General features: G+C 36.0%; 1 protein-coding gene across 11 annotated transcripts in view; it reads right to left on the reverse strand.

Annotated features, from left to right (window-relative positions):
• DMXL1 (Dmx like 1) overlaps positions 1–16658 on the reverse strand; it is a 79923-nt gene that overhangs the window by 3934 nt on the left and 59331 nt on the right. For 6 of the 11 annotated variants that reach the window (XM_065045337.1, XM_065045335.1, XM_065045336.1 and 3 more), the window contains 15 exons: positions 16415–16554; positions 16015–16100; positions 14019–14220; positions 12638–12755; positions 11327–11389; positions 9422–9508; positions 8672–8793; positions 8412–8553; positions 4361–4411; positions 4023–4083; positions 3297–3424; positions 3029–3121; positions 2465–2556; positions 1482–1534; positions 37–254 (listed from right to left, as the gene is read on the reverse strand). In XM_065045337.1, the coding sequence (XP_064901409.1) occupies positions 37–254; positions 1482–1534; positions 2465–2556; positions 3029–3121; positions 3297–3424; positions 4023–4083; positions 4361–4411; positions 8412–8553; positions 8672–8793; positions 9422–9508; positions 11327–11389; positions 12638–12755; positions 14019–14220; positions 16015–16100; positions 16415–16554 (1656 nt within the window). Of the gene's footprint in view, positions 1–36; positions 255–1481; positions 1535–2464; positions 2557–3028; positions 3122–3296; positions 3425–4022; positions 4084–4360; positions 4412–8411; positions 8554–8671; positions 8794–9421; positions 9509–11326; positions 11390–12637; positions 12756–14018; positions 14221–16014; positions 16101–16414; positions 16555–16658 lie in introns of those variants that run through there. The other 5 variants (XM_065045338.1, XM_065045341.1, XM_065045342.1 and 2 more) reach the window with 2 other exon arrangements.

Consider the following 16658-nt stretch of genomic DNA (forward strand, 5'->3'; position numbering starts at 1 on the left):
ATCTTGATCTCTCTGCTCCCTCCCGCTCCTTAATACCTTTATGTTGCCTTCAGCAGATCCTGTGACAAAATACTCTTCTGTAGGATCAACAGCAATTGCTTTGACTGGAGAATCATGACTCTGGAGTAACTGTTGTTGCTGTTTTTGGCGAAGATCAATTATACAGGTAAAGCCTTTTCTGCCTCCAGATATTAACAGCTGATGTTTCGGAGCATATGCTAGCACAGTTGCTCCACTATCATGACAGATAAAAGCTGAAAGACAAAGTAATTTAAATAAACACACAGTACTAACTTTTATTTTCCATCAACCTCTAATGGTTCAAGACTGTAGCAACAGTGACTTTGATGCTGTAATCCAACTGACCACAACCACTTCATTTATTGTAGTATCATATATATGCAAGCGTGGGTTCACATCAGACATCTTAAAGTTGCAGTATTTTCAAATAAGCAGCTACAATCTGTATGAAAAACAATGTATATCCTTTTTCTACCCTGTGTAATCATGAACTATTAAGCCTTGACCAGAAATAGATCCTTTTCAAATGCTCTAATGCTTGTTATTTTAAGGCATATGTTTCCCATAAGAAGTGTCTTCCTAAATTCCTTGCCCAAATATCTTGTAAATTTCCAGTGATCATTTCACTTCTAATTTGCTGATTTCTATGTTTATTTGGATATGTCTGCTCCCCAAAATGACTGAAGGAAGTGAATGAAGATGACAATTATCAGGACAAAGCTCAGTATGTTTGAGACTAGACTCTATGAATCCTAATACATGGCATGTAGTTTATTGTACTTGTAGTTCAAAGGGTTCTCTAAATTTACATTTAGAAACTCTACACATCTCACACATACAATTAAGCATTCACCGTACTTCAATTACAAGTTCACAGCTCTCCCTTTGAGCCTAATTCTGGATCCCAAACATTTAAATGTATTTCTTTACCACTGCCACAAAATATTAGTAACAAAGTTAATGAAACCCTGTTAATTTATCACAGCTCAGAACTCATACTTAAAGGAATAATTCTTCTAAAGCACTTTTGTAATACTGTATGTAGGTATCTACACATGCACACACAGAAAGCATTTAAAACATTACACAGCATTTGGCATAAGACATTGGCATAAGCTATTGTCTTCTCAACATTACAGTCACTACAAGCAGGAGTTGCTCAGAATCTTTTAAAAATGAACAGAAATTACAAATGTCTGCCTGTCAGTGTTTGCACTTGCAGTGCGAAGAGACAAGGTATGCAAAGGAAGGTGCTCATGTCCGTGAAACCAGTCATTAACATGTAACACTAATTAATTTCTCAAGAATCTTTTTATTTTCCTGCTGGTACACTCAAACAGGATAGGGAAAGATGCTTTACAGCTAATATTAAAATCACTTCCCACATAACTATTTCATAAAGATAGACATACACATTTTTTTACTGTGATTAAATACTTCGCTGGTTGTTTTTTACTTACCATGCACCAAGCTATTTGTAGGTGAAACCAAAGTATCCCAAAGGCAAATATTTCTGTAGAAAAAAAGTTTTAATTTAGTGAGAAGTGTTCTAAAATATTTTGCACACTTGAAAAGTCATGTGAACCTTAAAAAGATTGTTTCAGGCATAAAGGCACTGTAAACAGATTTCCAATTACTACTTTTGAGCAGACCCCAAGCTACTTCCATAACTATACATATAATGCAAGGACACGCCATGTACAATTATTCTATGACTGGTTATTCTCACAAACAATTAATATTGAGATTACAATCTTTTGTAGTTGAATTCACCTGAATGTTAGCAGGCTTTGCTCCTTCTTGATCAAAACTTGCTTAAGAAAATACACGTGAAATGAAGAACTACACACAACTCCCTGTGTCCATAAAAATAATTTAAGACAGGCTCATATGAATAGAACAGAACAGTTCACTTGGAAAAGACCTATCAGTCCAATGGCCTGAACACTTCAAGGCTGACACAAAGGTTAAATAGTTATTAAAGGCACTGTCCAAATGCCTCTTTAAACACTGACAGGCTTAGGGCATTGATCACCTCTCCAGGAAGCCTATTTCAGTGTTTGACCACCCTCTTCGTAAAGAAATGCTTCCTGATGTTTAGTCTAAACCTCTCCTGATACAGCTCTGAACCATTCCCACATGTCCTGTCACAGGATCCCAGGGAGAAGAGCTCAGCACATCCGTCTCCACTTCCCCTCCTCATGCAAAGCATTAACAGAGGATCTGTATTTCCCTGTAGGACCTCCTTTAACAGGCATATGGAATTTAGCTGCCTACATTGCTTCTTTCCCCATCCCACAACGAAAGAAAGAGCATGAGTACTCCCATTGCTCTTAAGCTGCTTAAGGAAAATAACCAAAAAAAAAAAGGTGGGGGTGTAGCCAAGGAAGGAGAGAAAACACAGCAACACTTCATTTTTATGCATTATCACACCAGTTCTTACTTGTTGTCAGAAGACAATCCTGCTGTGGCTATCAAAGATGATGAACTGATGAAAACAAAGTCATTGGCTGTTTTGTTATGACACTGCCAGGTCTGAAAAATTGCAGTTTAGAAATTATTATTTAAAAAAGAAATGGATTTTACATAAGCATGAAATCTTAAACACCCTCAAGAAGGCAAGCTGTTTCAAAAACAATTTAAAGAACAGATGATGTAAAAAAGAGTATGCGTATGCCTTCTGATAGTCTTTATATTTCATAGAAGTATACTTTCTAGTCCTGTGTTATTGACAATTAATTAACAATTGACAATTATTGACAAGTCTCAAAGAACATTAAAAGTTATTTCAGATCTAACATCGCATTTTCTACTCTCTACGTTAGTAAGTATGATTTGGATTTAAGAATTTGTCACAGAGATCACACGATGGCAACAATATATTATTAAATCTTGATTAACACTGGTTAGCAGCACAATCCCTGCCCTATCCTAACTACTCCAAAGGGGGAAGGAAATAAGAGAGCATAACAAACATTCATGAAAGCAAATTTAGTTTTCAGCTTACCAAATATGGTTTAGGTGAACTTCCGGTAAGTGGGCAACATTTCCAGTTTGTTTGATATAAACTTATATATCCATCAGCATCAACAATTCCAAACTGAAAAAAGTTATATTAATTGTAAATACACATGTATTACAGAAAAATTATCCACAGTTCAGTGAAACTACCTTAGATTTGAAGAATGTGATGTTTATGCTAATTTACAATCATTTGCGGAGGGAGCAAGGGGACAGAGAGAAGGGGGCAAGTACAGAAGCATTCTGTCAGTTACCTTATTTCCTTGGTAATTGAATCTCATTCGAGTTACCCTTGAGTTGCCACCAGACCGAAAACATGTGATTTGCTGTGCATGACCCCATTCAAACATTCTTACACTACCGTCCTGAGCACCTGTCAGGTCTGCAACAGAAAATATTTACATGACATCTTTTGTGGGTTGGACTAGATGATCTCCAGAGGTCCCTTCCAACCCCAAACATTCTGTGATGCACAGGTCCTGTAGCAGTTGAGGAATGTTGCTTTCCAAAATTTTAAGAAATCTCACACCAGCTCACAACATCCTCAAAATAACTGGTGCCACAATATGCACCATAGTACCTGGCATGGAGTAGTGGGTACCACTAAAACTTAATCCCATGGTATGCAAACCTTATTGAACTCTACTAAGTCATTATTTAATAATTGTGTTTAGGTGATACTGAAATACGAAGCTGTTTACTTGGAGATAATAACGTATCTTTTTCTTACCATCTTTCATCCAAGTCACAAATAAAACAGAAATACAGAGCTTTTTGTATCACTGTTTCTAAAGACTATTTTATATCACCCAGTATTTTTTAAAATGAAAAATAGTTTCAGTAAAATAGAGCTTATAAACAACTTTTCAAACATATAATAAATTGCTGTGATAGTACAGAATAGCAGCATACTAAGAAACAGAGGCAATAAGTAGATATATTCTTTAGATAACTTCCTTTTTTTAATAAAGTGAACTTACAATATGGCAATGTTGGATGAGAAGCCATTCTTCTGACATTATTAATAGCCTTCTTGAGCATCTGTTCAATATACAAAATAATAGGAAAGAATTAAACAATACAACTCAACAAAAAACTTGTTAAACTAGAATAATTAGTGACCGCAGAGAGTCCTTTCCTATCAAAATTCCTACTGAAAGCAATTACTAGGTTTAGAAATTCACATAGAGGTCAGTTTCTTCCAAGACTAGTGTAGATGTTAATACTTTTGCAGCTTTATACATGTAGGTAATTAACAACTTTTTGCTTCAGAGTTTTATGGATCCAAATATAAACATTCCTTAGACTGCAGTCTTACCTCTTTTCTTGCCAATTCCTTTCTGATTCCATTAAATTTATTGGAAAATTCCTGAATATAGTAAGATAAGCAAGAGAGAGGCAGAAGCATGTAAAGAAAGAGGTAAACAGACTTTAACAGAAGTAAAAAATAGGAAGGAATATATTTATTTTCAAGTCTAGTTAATTTATTGTCATTGATTGAGAAGTGATTATTTGTGGCCATCCAGAATAAGCAATATACCTAGCAATGGGTAAATAATAATAATAAAAAATATCTTCAAATGCATTTATAATTTTGCAAATACAGATCCAATCGATTTTCAGTAGCGCTTTTGTTCCAGATTTTGCTTGGAATAAGTTACAGTATCAAAAATGCTTTTTCTTAGTTGACTAATTCCTTCATTGACATGAAAAAGACTGGAGACATCACACAATTAAGATAAAGCCCCAATCTAACTGAATCCTAAATCCAACCCACAATAACACAATTGCAAAGAAACGGCAGGGATTTTTCAACAAAGTGCAGCTGCATTTTTCTTTCATGTCTCTTCCCTTCTCTTTCAATTAATATATGTGAAAGTTAAGTTTTCCTTCTTTTACTTCCTGTTAGTTCTCCTGAAAACTATCTGGCTGCTTTGAAGACACTCTTTGCTCAGAAATTTTTTTTTATTAGGTTTGTTCATCCACAGAGCACTCGCTTTCAATGCTTACCACTTACTATACATCAGTAGCAAGCTGGCACAGAACTACTTTCATACAATCCTTTAGATTGGAAGAGAACTTTTGGACCACCAAAAATCCAGCTGTGACTTTCAACTGCTTTAATTTTGATCAGCATTTTGCCACTGCTTTGTCACCAAAACAGCAGATAGCGAATCCAGTATTTTAAGCACACTATTCTCACCTGGCCTCCAATCATATCAAGGTGTCAACTGGAAGAACATATGAAGCAAGTAAAATTTGTAATTCATATTACTAAAAATGATCCAAAGAGTTGAAACAAAATGTTATTCAAATTTTCAGTTTGCAAACAAAAAGGAGGAAAAACAGTTGGATGGGAAATTATTTTCTCGCTAAAATTCCCTGGGGTTTGGATTAGGGGAGTAATTGACTACATTTTGGAAGCAGATTTAGATCTCTCAATTCTCAAAACTTTACTGTTTGTTAAAGAGAAAGCCTTATGCCCCTTGGTTACCCAAGTGGATTTCAAAATACTTTACTGAAGATAAAAAATAAGATTTTCTCAAATACGTCTTTTCCTTTTTTTCCTGTAAGTATTTTAAATTACAAGGAAAAAAAAACACAAAACCTGAATGTTTTAGTAAAATATTTGTGAAAAAACAATTTATACACTATAAGATTTAAGACAACACGGAAGAATATTCTTCAAACATCAGTGCATACATCGATCAGTAAATAATTGCAGTACTTTGCTCTCTAAAGTTACCATTTCTCTATGTGTAAGTTAAAGAAAAATTATTCATGGTCATTCTATTTCTTCACCAAAATAAAGGGTTGCGTTGAGTTTTATAACCACTAACTTTCAGCCAGAAGTCAATGGAAATCATAGGCTTTCATTCAACAGATAAGCATGCATCATGATCTTCTGACACCTACTGGCTTACACTTTGGAAAAATGCATGCTTAGAGAAATGAAATAACTTTGAAATAACTGATGGGTAGAACACTGATTGCTTTGTTGGAGAGCTGGGTGCTTTAGGCCTAATGTACAGTAAGAATGAAGAATTAAAATGCTTAAAATCTGCCCCACCAGTTATTAAACTGGTGAATATTGGTATCACTAATACTGGTTTGAAAGACAAGCTGTTGAACATTACCTGAGTTTCAAAGCTGACAGTATGTACTATCTAACTCAGAGCTCTCTTAGAAACACCTCCTGTAAGAACTGTGTAAACACACAGTATGAAGGACCTGGTGGTGAGCCTCACTACTTACCTTTCAGGAACTGCATATCAGGGAACAGTGAAGAAAATTAACAACAAAAAACCAAACTTTGAGCTGACAAAATGTTGTCAACTGACCAAGTATCATACATCCAATAGCTTCCCGTACTGATGGAAGTGAATCAAAGACAACAAAACTGAAAAGCCAGTAATAGTAAAGAACAGTGGACTATATCTATCAAATGGGCTGCAAATGATGGAAAAGCAAAGATGGGAGCAAGGATCAAAAGTAGTATCCAAAGGAAAAAAGTGACAAACAGTACCAACAGGAAAGCTTTGGGTGAAGCTGAGTCTCCTCCAGTAACACTATATTCTCTCAAGAATCCCTATATCTTCCTTCATTTACTTTGTCCTTCATTCAATACCTTTTTCCCCCCTACCTCATGGGCTAGTGTCATTGCGTGCTGTGGCTGGTTCTTAACCACAGTTAAACAATATGCCAAACAAAATCTAGGTCCAAAGTTTAACAGCTAATGCATTCAACACAAGCACAGCCTTATATCTTAAGGTAAGAAAGTTTTACTACATATAAAATAGAAAGTAATGTAAAAACAGTCTACATTAATAGATTATGTAATTGTTGAGAAAGACACAAAACACACAAATTCTAGACATAGATAGTGAGAAGAGAAAGTGGCAAAGTCATTCGAACTATACTTGAAGAGACCTGATTGTGATATCAGATCTGCAATACTGACAACTAGAATCGGTAGTTCCTAAATAGAAGGGAGAAGTATAGGTACTGGCACCATAGCCACTTCTACGTGTGGATAACATTTTCATTCTTATAACACTCATCCCTCATCTGCTTCTCCTAATCATCAAATATTTTAAGAAATCAACTACAATATAAATTAACATACAATATTCTCATTCTGCTGCCACTTATGGACTTGATCTCGTCTGTTAAATGCCACCAAGTGCAGCCAAGTCGCAAGACGTAACGTATTCTGTTATCCATGAAAACTCCATACCTATGTGCCGACAGGCTGAGACACAGGTATCTTGTATGACAATTTCAGCCCCGATAAGTCACTCCAAATAAGCATCTCCCACCTAACAAATCAGCTTTATTAGAGAGGATATATGCCGCATAGGAACTAAAGTAAGTATGTCAATGGCAGGTGTCACCTGTATGATCAGAAGGACCAATTTGCTCATGTGGACATAGTCGCACTTTACGAGGTGTCCCTCACTCTAGTGTATTTCAGAAATGCCGCACAGCAAAATTGATTATCTCCTCTAAAACATGATCATCCGAAGTGAGATATTTAATAATGCTACTAAGCAGAGCTATGGCAAACTGTGCAGCACTTCAAAGAAGACAGAGCTGACAAAAGCTTTTGGAGATAAACAGTTATACATCCGTGTGATGTGTAGTTCCAACTATGCATGATATTTGTTGCTGGTTGTATTCCTGCAGTATTGCTTTCCTCATTTTTCTTATGAAACCAAGAATCTCTTTTTTCCCCACATTTAAGTTGCTCTTTTTCTAGAGTTTCATTTGAAGCCTCTGTCCTGTCAGTAAAATTCATTTGCTGTCTTTTCTATAATAAAGGCTCATACTAATATGCAGTGCACTACAATAGTATTATACATTGTACTAGAGCAAAGTTGGTATTTACTTTTAAATAAAAGCTGGAATGGTCTGGAACTCAAAACAAAACTTAAGATTATACTTCAAATAAAAGATAGCTCTGTATTTCACACAAATATTTCTACCCAATCTTTATGAATTTCTATCCTGAAATCTCTTGAATATATCCTATTTAGATACAACATTTGTCTTTAAGTAACTCAAGAACAATTTAAGCTGCAACTCCTTACCTGAACCCTGATTTGTTATTTTTCAACAATGTATCTGAACTATAGAAAGCATATAGGGTTTGAACAAAACTTTGTTTGCTTAGCTGGTCTATCTTAAGTTCTGTGCAGTATTTTTACCTGTTAATTGAACGATAATTAAAAAAACCCAGCTTGCCTTGATTGCAAAGAAAAACTACATTTACTTATACAGTAATTGTAAAATATAAGTAGTAATATTGAACAGACAGAAGAAGAGAAGTAGAAAGAGTACATACGGCTAATCTTTTACAAGTGACTTACCACAGATGCACCCCTGCCAGTCTGTGTACTACCAAGCCAAGGCATATTGATAGGTGTGCCGGGATTACTATGAGTATAAGGAGTGGTTCCCTGAACATTTACCAGATCATCACGAGCATGTATAACTAAGAAATCATCGGCCCTATAAATGAAACAACATTATAAGTTAGACTCCGAACAAAAAACATTAAATACTGTGCTTTGTTACACTGATTTATATAGACAGTCAAGCTGTGATATTGGAAACATAGCAAGTATACCCTTTATTTTCTATTTCCACATCATCATCAACCCAGGTATAGATTTGTGTAGCTAAAATCGCAGAAACATCTAATTCTTGAATGTCATGACTTGATGCTATTGCAATGCAGTTCCGATTTGCCTGAAAAAAAAAATAACACACACAAAGGCAGATATAAAAGAAATACTCAAAAAGGTCCTTTTAAAAACTTTATCTGGTTATAGTACAGTTGTTCACAAACCCATGCACTTAATTTACAAAACCCAAATATTAATGTCCACAAATCTAGATACTTAAACTGTCTAAACTTGATGTTTCCCTTTTAAAAGTTTATTTGCACCTGGGACAGCATCACTCTCTCAAGCAGCTCTAGGTTCTCCTTGCTTTCCTCAGAGGCTTAACAGGAGATAACTACACTACCACTGCTTGCAACCAAGCTTCCCCGCCTCCACTTCTTAAGGATTAAGTAGTTAAATAAGAGAAAAGATTACTTCCTGGTTGTCTTCAACAGAGAAGGAAAAATACACCTACACAAAAGCTTAAAGTGGAAGGCAACTCTCCCTTCCCTCAATCTACTGCACTACAGGAAAAAAAAGACCATTTGTAGGACAACTGTCTAATTACAAAAAGATAATTATGAAGTGCTTTACAGAATGGAGCGCTAAGAGTTTACGCTGTAGCAGGATCACTGACAAAGGATATCTCACCCACTCACTATGGGACTACCACCTTTGATCAGGTGGAAGTACAACACCTCCTTTATACTCACCTTATTGACTGCAAAAGCAGTAATGATGTCAGACTCTTTATGGATTATTCTTGCCTTGCCTCCTGGGTATCCCAAATCTGTTTCTACCTGTATGTAGAAAGTAAAGCATATTTGAATGCAAACTTCTACGCAGCAGCACTTTTTACTGGAAGTAGAGACCAGACACTAGATCATAGGAATTTCATATATTTTTTCACAATTTTAATTCTAAAAAAACATGAAAAATAAAACCTGCAAGAATTATGGTAAATGTGTGTCAGGTCTAATACTCTAGCTTCCCACTGCCACGATGGGATTACCACAGCACTACAGAAAGCATAATTTGGCACAGAAGTCACAGTACTGTGTTCATTCTCCAGTTTTTCAGGGAGACTGAAAAACAGCAAGGTTACATCCACACTTGGGGGTATGGATAATAAAAAACTGAGTCTTGATTTTTTTTTTTTTCTTAAAAAAAATTACTAAGTCATTTCATGCTTTTAGCAAACACTTTTCGCCACTGAAACTAACGAAATAATCCAAAAAAGACCTCTGTTAGGAAGACAAATCGGAATTTAGCAGCTTATCTATTAACCATTCTCCACTACTAAATAAATCTGGAATCCTGCACATGCCAGTACCACAAACAATTCACTATCACTTTTCCCCCCTGCGCTCTCTTAATATGATGTAATTATGTATTTGAATCTTGTCTACCTTTTTGCGTTTTAGAAATGCATGCAGGTATATGCCAGCACACAATAAAATTCTAAACTGCATCTCTACCAACACTGTACTATGCTTGTTCAAAAATAAAGAGCTCAGCATTGCAAGTATTAAACTGAAAGATTACAGACTCCAGTCTGTTGTACTTACAAAATAATTCTACAGTGGAAAAAAAGGCATTGCCAAACAAATGGTGACATAAAAATTCAAACCTGAATTACAAATGTAAAATCATGTATTTTCTTCAAAACAAAGAATTATTCCAGAACTACCATTTCCTAGCCCATCCCTTCAATTTCTTACTTCTCTGCTCTTCAAAAGATCAAAGGATATTTGAGCCAAAAACCAGTAACATGGTGCTGTACAAGAACTGCAAACAGTATGTTTCAGAGTCTGAAAAAACAAGCCTGTAGCCGTTATACACCACAAAGTAGAATACCTTTAAGATGAAAACAAAATTAATCCTTCAGGACTCTGATGTATGTAAACCTGCACAAAACTGCAGTGAAAACAGATACAAAAACAATCTGTGTTGTGTAGTGAGCAAACTAAGACAATTTTCCCCAGTCTGTTCCAGTTACCTACTTAATAATACTGTTTTATCACAAAATTAATAACAACAAAGTAGCCCAAGGACATCACAGAGTGTTCTCATTTCTGTCTTCCCACTAATTTTGTAAAACAAAGCCTGAAGAATGCACTATTTGTTTGCATTTCTAGGAACAGTATTAACTTTTCAGTCTCTCATACTAATCTTTAAAGTGAGTTCCTATAAAGTTGTTACGTGGGCTCATTGTAGGAAACTAGATCATGCTAACAAACTGCTGTAACTTCAGTTAACCACCTTCACTTGTAGGTGACTATTCTAGCCACCTCATTCTGCCAAAAGCTCATGTTCTCATAGTACTGTTGAACTTTTGTCATTTGGGCAAATGTGAACCTCAGCTCTTCACTTGGCATAGCTCTGAACTTTCATAATACGTATTGTTTTTACCTACTTGTTTAATCCAGCTTTCTAACATATGTTTACTTTCAGATAGGCTCTAGTTTAACTAGTTTAACTCAAATTCCTGCAAACCTGAATTTAAGTTTACATTCTTATGTCAAAGATTTCTTTTAAGGGAGATCAGCATGATTTCAAAAAGTATATTATTCATAATAATGCAAGGTCTGATTAACTTGAGCATTACTAGTATGTACCTTATTGACGATGGGCTCCTCCACCACAGAATTTTTCATGGTTTCATTGTGCTCCTCTAATGACTTCACCAAGCAAAGAACCACCACAGAAAAAAAGAATAGAGATAAGACATAACACACAAGGTTTCAAGGGAATCCTTAATTTCTTGTTTACCCCAACACAGAACAACTGAAACACAACAGTGTGTTTACACACACACACGTATTTTATGTAGCAACCATAATTATTAAATTTTAAAGTCTATATGGAGTACCGAAGACACTGAGGTTCCTGTTTCGTACTGCAACAGCATCTTGTCCATCCCAAAAGTAAATTTTCTTGGAAAAAAACAAAAAACACGCTATCTCCACTCACGTTTTACCAGTAACAAGAGGATACAAACTGAAGACAACAGACCCATGCTGTGCAAGGCTGTCAATGATCCTACTTGGAAACACGTGAAGCAGGTCTAAAATATTCCAAAATACCTTCCACACAGCATACCAATATGGCTGCATTAACATAACACATCAGAGATCACATATCTTCCAAGGACATCACAAAAGAAAAAAAAATCCTTTTGACTGCAGTCTGTAGTGAACACAATTAGCCACAAATACTCAAGCTAATATTCTAGTCGTGACAGGACAAAGATTAGCTCATACAGAACTCTTCGCTACCATCGTTTTTTACTAGTTATGAATACTCTTCTCCACTTGTCCTGATAGGCTTCTTTCTCCTATGTTTCTGCTACTCTTCAATTTTTTTTATCATGCAAGTAATTCTTTTGAATTATTTGGAATAGGGTAAGAAACAAAAGGAACAGCTAAAGAGGAAGAAAAAACAAAACTCCACCACAGAACCACAACTTTTAACTATATCCAGAACCTGGAATCCAGCTAGCCACTGGGCTAAGTTATCAGGGTCAGAAATGTTAAGTGTTCTATGGCCATTTGTCTTATAACATGAAAGAAAACAGTGCATAAACCCAGGATGGCTACAGTATCGAAAAACTTGAACTTTTAGCATTTCAATTAGGTTACTGGTTTTAATTTTTGAAATTTTAAAGTTTGTAATTCTTCTGAGGCAGCTCTTACACTGATCTTAAAGAATAGGCTGACTGTAGCTAAGTGGTGTTAGATGTCAGCTTGCAAAGACTGACTACTTTTGTTTTGAATGACAAAATTGTCAAAGATTTTTAATATTAAATACTGTAGATATTGAGTCATATCCACCCATGCTCTAGAAAGTAAACAAGCCAGACAAATAAGTTAAGTAAAAGCTCACAGATTGACCTGCAACATTTTATGCATTTTATATACCACACCAACCTCATTTAGGCATCGCTTCTTTGTAAAAATATTTCTGATAAAGGTTTCCTGGACTTCTTCCTGTTTAACCAAGTACTGCCAGAGCCTCTTCACAGATAGTGCAATATGACTGTTAGATCTACAGAATAAAGTTAAAACAAATATCTACATCATGCTCACTCTTATAAGAGACTAGAATACCTTACATTCTAAGAAAACTACAGTCAGAAAAAACACAGAAGCAAAACTACAGCTCTATAAACACTGTACTAGATTTATTTGGAAGCATCCTGATATCATCTTCCTGACAAACCTACATGTGAGAGAAGGTGCAAAAGGAAGAAGGAATAGAACATAAGGCATTTTCACTTCAGATCTTGGGACATCTGAGAAAAATTTCTTTAAGAGATTACACAACAATAAGGTCATCATACAGATTATTTATTTGTCCACCTCATTCCTTACAACATGGATAATTTCTGTTTATTGCTATGAGTGCTTCTATCACATGGACAATGAATGAGTAACACTTCCTGCTAGGAACACATCATCAACTGTGTAACATCTCTGAAACAACCATGACTTTTCAGTAATAAAATTGGAAGGATCGTAGAAATGGATCAGACTTCAACTATTTATGCTTATCCCTAAAAACCATATGCTCATGAAAAACTTGTAAATACAAACATAGCTGCTTATGGCAGGCCAAAAACCATTAAACACTGAATCGCTTTAAAACATGATTTGGAAGTAATGCCAGACAGCAGATACATGTTAATCTCTTCATTTTTAATAAACTCAAGTTACCGAAATTAAGTGTAACAAACATGAGGTATTTTACAAAAAAAAAAGACAGGTTCTCTTGATTCTGCAACCACAGATGATAGACTAAAAAAGCAGAAATCTATTTAAAAAGTGACAATTCAAGAAACCGAGCACACTTTTCTGGCTGAACATGCAATTATGTGGAATCACAACCATGCAATTATCATAAATATTAAATATTTCTTCTCTGATTTTAGGAAAAGATGCTGATAAGAAAGTGGGGCAATTATTTAATTCATTGTCACTCATCCTTAATTATTTCTCAGGGAAAATTTGTTATTGTTTATTTTAATGTCAACCATAGTTTTTCTACAGACACACTCAAAATTAGTATGTTAAGCTTCTAATAAAAGAGCTTAAAAAAAAAGAGAAATTTTTGATTTTGTTTCCTGATCTTGCTTTGGACCAGAGATGCATGAATTCTGACGTAAACTTGCAATTTCACAGTGGATTCAAGCAAATCTAGAAACTTGCATTAAATAGTTATCGAAATTATGGTGTATCATATGCACTAACAACATAATGCTTAATGTGTATCAAAGATATGACAGTAGGTGCTTATAGAAATCAGACTCACCTGAACGGAGTGTTTGTAGGCTCAAGTAAAGTTTTATGGCGAAGCAATGCTGGACCAGCAGCTAGAGCATCTTCAGAAGCATGAACTGAAATATAATGCTGAGGTGGACCCCCATATAGCACAAGACGTCGGAGGAGAACTTGCTCCCAGCGCTGTAGTGTTTTCAGAACTGCATGGCATATTGGGGAGCTAACTGGAAGCTCTAGAAAGACAAGTGAACGATAATTAAAAAACCTTACTTCTCCATTATAATATTGGCAAAGATAATTCCACAGCTGAAGGTTGAATTATATTTCAAGTATCTCCAGAAGTAAGTTTTATTTGAACCTCACCTTGATATTTACGAGTATAAAAAGGTGAACTGCTTTGTGCTATCACTACAGGAACAGACCTCTCCAACACTGACAGAAATTAAGTATCATGGAACAGATCCTACCAGAAGCTATGTCAAGGCATTTGAATGACAGGCAGGTGACAAGGGAAAGCCAACACACCTTCACAAAAGGCAGACGTTGACTGACTGATGTGGTGGCATTCTATAACAGACTGAGTGCTGTGGTGAGCAAGGGAAGAGCAACTGCTGTCCTCTACTTCTGACATCTGTAAGGCCTTTGACATGGTCTCAGATAACATCTTTACCTCTAAATTGGAGAGATACGGATCTGATGGATGGAATGTTCAGCGGATAAGGAACTGCAGGAAATGACTTCATTCAAAGAGTTGCAGTCAAAAGCTCCATGTCCAGATGGAGATCACTAATAAGTAGTGTCTCTCAAGGGTCCGTATTGGGATGGGTACTGTTCGTTATCTTTGATAATGACACAGACAGCGGCAGTGAGCACATTCTCAGCAAGTCTGCAGATCACACCAAGCTCAGTGGTGCAGCTGATTCGCTAGAGGGATGGAATGCCACCCAGAGGGACCTTGACCGGCTTGAGGACCAGGCCCATTCAAATGTCATGCAGTTCAGCAAGGGTGAGTACAAGGTCCTGCACCTGGGTTGGGGCAATCACCAGGATGCAGGACAAAGGGATTGAGAGCAGCCCTGTGGAGGAGGCCTTGAGGGTACCAGTGGACGAAAAATTGGAGATGATGTGGCAATGTGCACATGCACATGATGCTGGCTGCATCAAAAGGAGTGTTGCCAGCAGGTTAAGGGAGGTGACTCTGCTCTAGTAAGACCCCATCTGGAGTACGGTGTTCAGCTCTGGGGTGACCAGTACAAGACAGACACAGACCTGTTACAGCAGGTCCAGATGAGGCCACAAAAAATGATCAGAGGGCTGGAACACCTCTTCCACAAGGACAGGCTGAGAGAGAGCTGGGGTTGTTCAGTCTGGAGAAGAAGAACTCCAAGGGGAGCTTATTCCAGCCCTTAAATACTTAAAGGGAACTTACAAAAGAGATGGAGAAAATCTTTCTACCAGAGTCTGCTGTGACGGGACAAGAAATAATGGTTTTAAAGAGAGTAGAACAGGTTTCCCAGAGAGGTTGTAGATGCTTCATGCCTGGAAGCGTTCACGGTCAGACTGGATGGGGCTTTGAGCAACCTGGTCTAGTGAAACATACCCCTGTCCATGACAGGGGGTTGAACTATATAATCTTTAAAGGTCCCTTGCAACTCAAACCATTCTATGATTTCTATGAAACAAGGAGTAGGAATGAATTAACTTAAATTACAAAACAACTATGGGGTTTCCACCAAGGAATTAGTATTGTAAACATTCTTCTACAACTAAGAGTCAAAGAAAAAACTAAGTATGCAGACTTCTGCTAGCTACTGAGCACTCCTCCTCACACACTCAATCTTACCCACCCACCATGTTATTTCATAAATATACTAGTATGATCAACTGTATCGAACAATTATTGCTAGATCATGGAAAAATTATAACTTTTCAACAAAAAAAAATAAAGCTACAACATACATACTATTCAACACGTTGATTTTAAGTATGGTTGTTAAGAATGAAAAGACGACTCTGCTGCTTATTACCTGAAAGATCATGTCCAGCCAATGGGTAGAAAATCTTCAAATTGTGAAGTACCAGCTGAACCATTGCCAATCTCATCAGTGACCAACTAATAAGAAAGCACTAATAAGTTATTTACTAATAAGAAAACAAAATTCTAATTTTTTCACAATTAGTATTTAAATTTAGAGCTTTAAGTTGTCATCAACTGCTGATAACTATAAACAATATTTTAGAATATTATATATACTTTGAATTCCAAAGTCACTATACCATTACTAAAATAATCATTGTGAAAAATTAACTATTAAGTCTAGATAATACACTGTCATGAAGTGTCAAGTAATTGGTGTATTTTATCAAAATGAGAGAAATGCAAGTGTAGCAACTGTAGAACATCTCACATTCTGAAGAGTTACATACCTGTATGAATTTGAATTAGAATGCTCTTGATTGTGTGAATTTGATGCAAACACATTTCCATCAATATCTTCATCATCATCTTCACTTTCCTGACTCTCCTCTGAATCATATTCCACTCTACTTTGCGATGGAAGAAGAGGCTAAAAATTTACACAATATTCCTTAAGTTATCTTCAAGCCAACATCTACTTTTAAATAGTCTTTTAAAAATGCAACATTATAGTATTTAATGCTTTTTATTAAA

Source organism: Columba livia, chromosome Z (genome assembly GCF_036013475.1).
Source record: "Columba livia isolate bColLiv1 breed racing homer chromosome Z, bColLiv1.pat.W.v2, whole genome shotgun sequence".
NCBI lineage: Eukaryota > Metazoa > Chordata > Aves > Columbiformes > Columbidae > Columba > Columba livia.